This window comes from Cydia fagiglandana, chromosome 10 (assembly GCF_963556715.1).
Source record: "Cydia fagiglandana chromosome 10, ilCydFagi1.1, whole genome shotgun sequence".
Lineage (NCBI taxonomy): Eukaryota > Metazoa > Arthropoda > Insecta > Lepidoptera > Tortricidae > Cydia > Cydia fagiglandana.
In genome coordinates, this window is record NC_085941.1 from 3,761,843 (window position 1) to 3,765,591 (window position 3,749).

The 3,749-nt window shown below is 36.4% G+C and overlaps 1 protein-coding gene across 1 annotated transcript; it reads right to left on the minus strand.

Annotated features, from left to right (window-relative positions):
• Positions 1 to 1,119: 1,119 nt before the first annotated feature.
• On the minus strand, positions 1,120 to 1,880 carry LOC134668189 (uncharacterized). The gene is made up of 2 exons (XM_063525694.1): positions 1,827 to 1,880; positions 1,120 to 1,526 (listed from the first exon to the last, which is right to left on the minus strand). The coding sequence occupies exons 1-2, from the start codon at positions 1,876 to 1,878 to the stop codon at positions 1,138 to 1,140; spliced, it is 441 nt and encodes a 146-aa protein (XP_063381764.1). The 5' UTR covers positions 1,879 to 1,880; the 3' UTR covers positions 1,120 to 1,137.
• Positions 1,881 to 3,749: the final 1,869 nt, after the last annotated feature.

The window sequence follows — 3,749 nt, forward strand, 5'->3', positions numbered from 1 at the left end:
GTGAACGCTGCTCGCACTGTTACTGCTTGAGAAAGGAGACCTAGGCTTTCCGAAACATGTCGCGCGAGTGACTTGAAACAAGTGAGTCTAAACCGTAAAATTATTCAATGTTCTATGAGTTGCCTGCCTTTTTTTGAGTATTAGTAAACTTCCTAAGTTTGTTATTATTAAAGTTATTTTTTCTGAATATTTTAAATAATATGTCTATGTAACAATCTAACGGCCCGATTCCAACTTTAAGATACGTCAGTTAATAGATCTAGAAAATATATGGATTAGATATGTCAGTGTCAAATGTGACGTTTCTTCAAACAAAAACACCACTTTTGACACTGCCACATCTAATCCATATCGTTTCGAGATCTATTAATTGATATGTATCTTAAAGTTCGAATACGGCAGTTAAACAGACCGCTGGCGTAATGGCCCACACACTGACACAAGGGCCGCAGGTGCCCGGCGTCGTGTTTGGACTTGGCCTCACAATTCCACACACCCCCTCACCTGCGATCGCAGTTCACCTTACAATGCTGCTAGCAATATATACTGTTTTTATCTATTCTCCTGTGCACTTTCCTCTAAGTATTTTATACATTACTTAACATAAAATCTATAAAAGCACTAGGAACAGTCAGCATCAAAAGTAACGGGTCATACTACGCGTCAAAAGCATCTGCCATTCTTTAATATTTAACAAAAAGAGATATGTCACTATATATTTATTATATTTTAGTTATTAAAAAAAACTTCGGTTTTGCTTTTGCCACATTTTACTAGGTACTTATTATCGTGTAGGTACTTATATGCTGTTTTTGTCTATAATTATACTCCTATGCTGCGTGAAGTATGCTGTGTAAACGAGTAACCAAGTCCTCGCGAGAGTAAGTGCGTAATAAGTAAATGTTGCGGTCATGAAATTAATTAATTTAGATCGAGCTTAGCGGGCGCAGCACGGTTCCATTTTTATCGCCTGTCACTATGCGCATCCCTTTCGCACTTACATATTTGTTAGAACGTGACAGGCATGGTGACAAGCGATAAAAACGCGACCGTGCTTAGACCGTGCAAAAACCGACGTACCGCCAGGGTTCTAACAAATAAAACAACTCTATAAACGTATCAGAACACGACTACCGTTTATTGTTTATTCTCACTTGGAATAAGCCAAGAGTCACCCTCCGTCAAAGTCAGGTGAAACTTCTTCCTGGTTAAACTGAGGCCCAATCCAGTCCAGTCATCCACAACGGAGTAAAGCTCATAAGTCCCAGAGTAGGTAGTCGGTGCTCCTACGAATCCAATCCCACAGCTCACAAATGGTTGCACAGCTTCCAAGAAAGTGATATGAGGGTCGTTGAGTTCATTGTTAAGATAAGCTTCCACCATCGCTCCGTTGGGAAGCACGACGTGGCAAGACTGAAGGGTGTCGAAGGTGAATTTAGGGATGGTCAGAGTTTTTCCAATGAGGTCATTGGTCAGGAACGTGATGTGTTCATCTTCGAGGAAGATTTGGGTTAAAGCGCTGGTACCTGAAATGGAAAGTGGAATGTTAAAATCTCCAGTGAAAACGGAAAATATAATTCTTAAAGTTGTTAAGGCTCCTCAACATTACCGCATTTCTCGCGCGCTCCAGCGCGATTAGTCCAGGATTAAGGACTGAGTAAGTACTAAGTCACGTGCTTAAGTGTTGTAGTTTTCAAGAAAGGCTTGTTTCAATCGTGACGTGTATCAATTGTCCCCGTTCTACCCTACTTAAAAAATATCTAATTCTCTACAGTAAAACCGTAAAAAACAAGACAGACTGTTTTAGTAAAACTGTAGGTACTTACCTGAAGTAGCTACAGCGATGAAGAAAAACAATCCAAACACTTTGCAAGCCATTTTGACTGTGCTCAGACGATTCGCTTGGCTGGCTTAATCTATTGCGGTTTATATAGGCATTCACGATCAAGATATGCTTATCGAAAGTCAAAAGATGTATATCAGTGCTAATATAATGTGTATCGATTTTTAAGATATGAAATATATTATGAATAATATATTTTATTTCAGTCTGTTTAAAAGTCTACTATCGTTTTAGCGGTACTTTGGTTTTTACTAAAGTGAAATAGCTAAGTAAGACAAAACTACTTATACTGCAAAACGTAATTCAAGACCAAAAAAAGTAAGAAATGTTGCCACTTTTTTTACTAGCGCGTCTTGTATTTATGTACAAATAAATAAATAAAAGTACTTTTTTAAATAGTAGGAGTAAAATTACTAATGAATAAATTATCTTAGCTTGATTATTTATCAAAAGGAATTTACAATTTTACAAACAAATTATTGCAATGGCAACATTGTCTCACTTTTTTTGGTCTTGAATTACGTTTTACAGTATAGGTAACCAAAAGGCTTTATACATAAGTACATAACATTCAATTTGTATAGATTATCTTAAATTTCCTGACTAATTTCTGTGACTAAAATATGACTATGATGCCATAAAATACTTGTTTTTAAGTTTTTGAATAAAAGGTACCTAAAATTAAAAAGAAATAAAAGCTTGGGAATTTTTTTTTGGAAATTGTTAAAATGTGTCAACACTGTAGTGTCGTCCCTTTCAAACCAATATAAATAAGAAAACGGGACGACATCGCAATGTTGCCACCTTTTAATTTGTACTCTTTTATGCCAAGCTGTACGTACATTACACACATTTTACTTGTAAGAATAAAAAAGCGGTTAACTACAAATGCAGTAAAAACACATTCACGTGAAAAAACTAATAGAAACTACGGTGAATTACTAAAAGTGCAAAAAGTAAATATAATTTTGGAAAAAATACGAATTATTGTTTGGTGATATCAACCGGATTCGTTTTATTTCAGTAGCTATTCATTTATATTTAATTACCGATAAATGTTAAGATCGAGTTGTAGATGAGATATTATCGTAGTTGCGTGACTTTTTGCAATAAGATAACACCAATTATTAGTTATCGCACCCATAATATTAACATCAAGATAGTAATGCGGGGAAAAAATCTCCAGCCTGCCTACAAGAAATTTCAACGTGTCGCTGTCCGGTCACTCGGACTGTAAGAAATTTTGTATTCCGCTTAGTTTGACCATCTAACCACAAGGAATCCCAAAATTTCACTTAGTACAATCGTCGAACAACAATGAATTCCAAAATTAATTCGAACATAGAACTACGGAGTCATGTAAAATTCCACTTAGTTGTTCGACCGTCGAATCTCGAGGAATTTTTAGTTTCATCTAAATTTGATTAATCAGGACACTTAGTGTTCCGGCTTTTAAGGGTAAAGTACAGTCTCAACCAGATGAAAGCATAAAGTGTACTTACTAATTTTATGATACTGACAACATATGTACCTATTAACAGTATGAGTGCCTTGGCTGGAGCTGTAAACTTGTACTCGTACCTGAATAAAGAATAAAACTTGGCATGCATGTACAAACGCAGTAGGCCCTCAAATTGGTAAAGAGGTTCTCCGGACCACCCTTAGTCTCTTTGGGCATCGCTCAACAATGTCCGACTTACAATACAATTAATCTACATCGTATAAACCTTGAAACTTCACTAGCATTTTCTATTACTTGCACAACTTTATTACCCTGTTTCAAACACTGAATAGAAACTTGAACAATGCCAACCAAGTTAGTTGTTCCGGAGGCAATTCGAGTCTCTCATCTGGCCAGTGTATCTTGGATCAAATTAATAACAAGTCCGGAGGCTGCAGCGTCTGT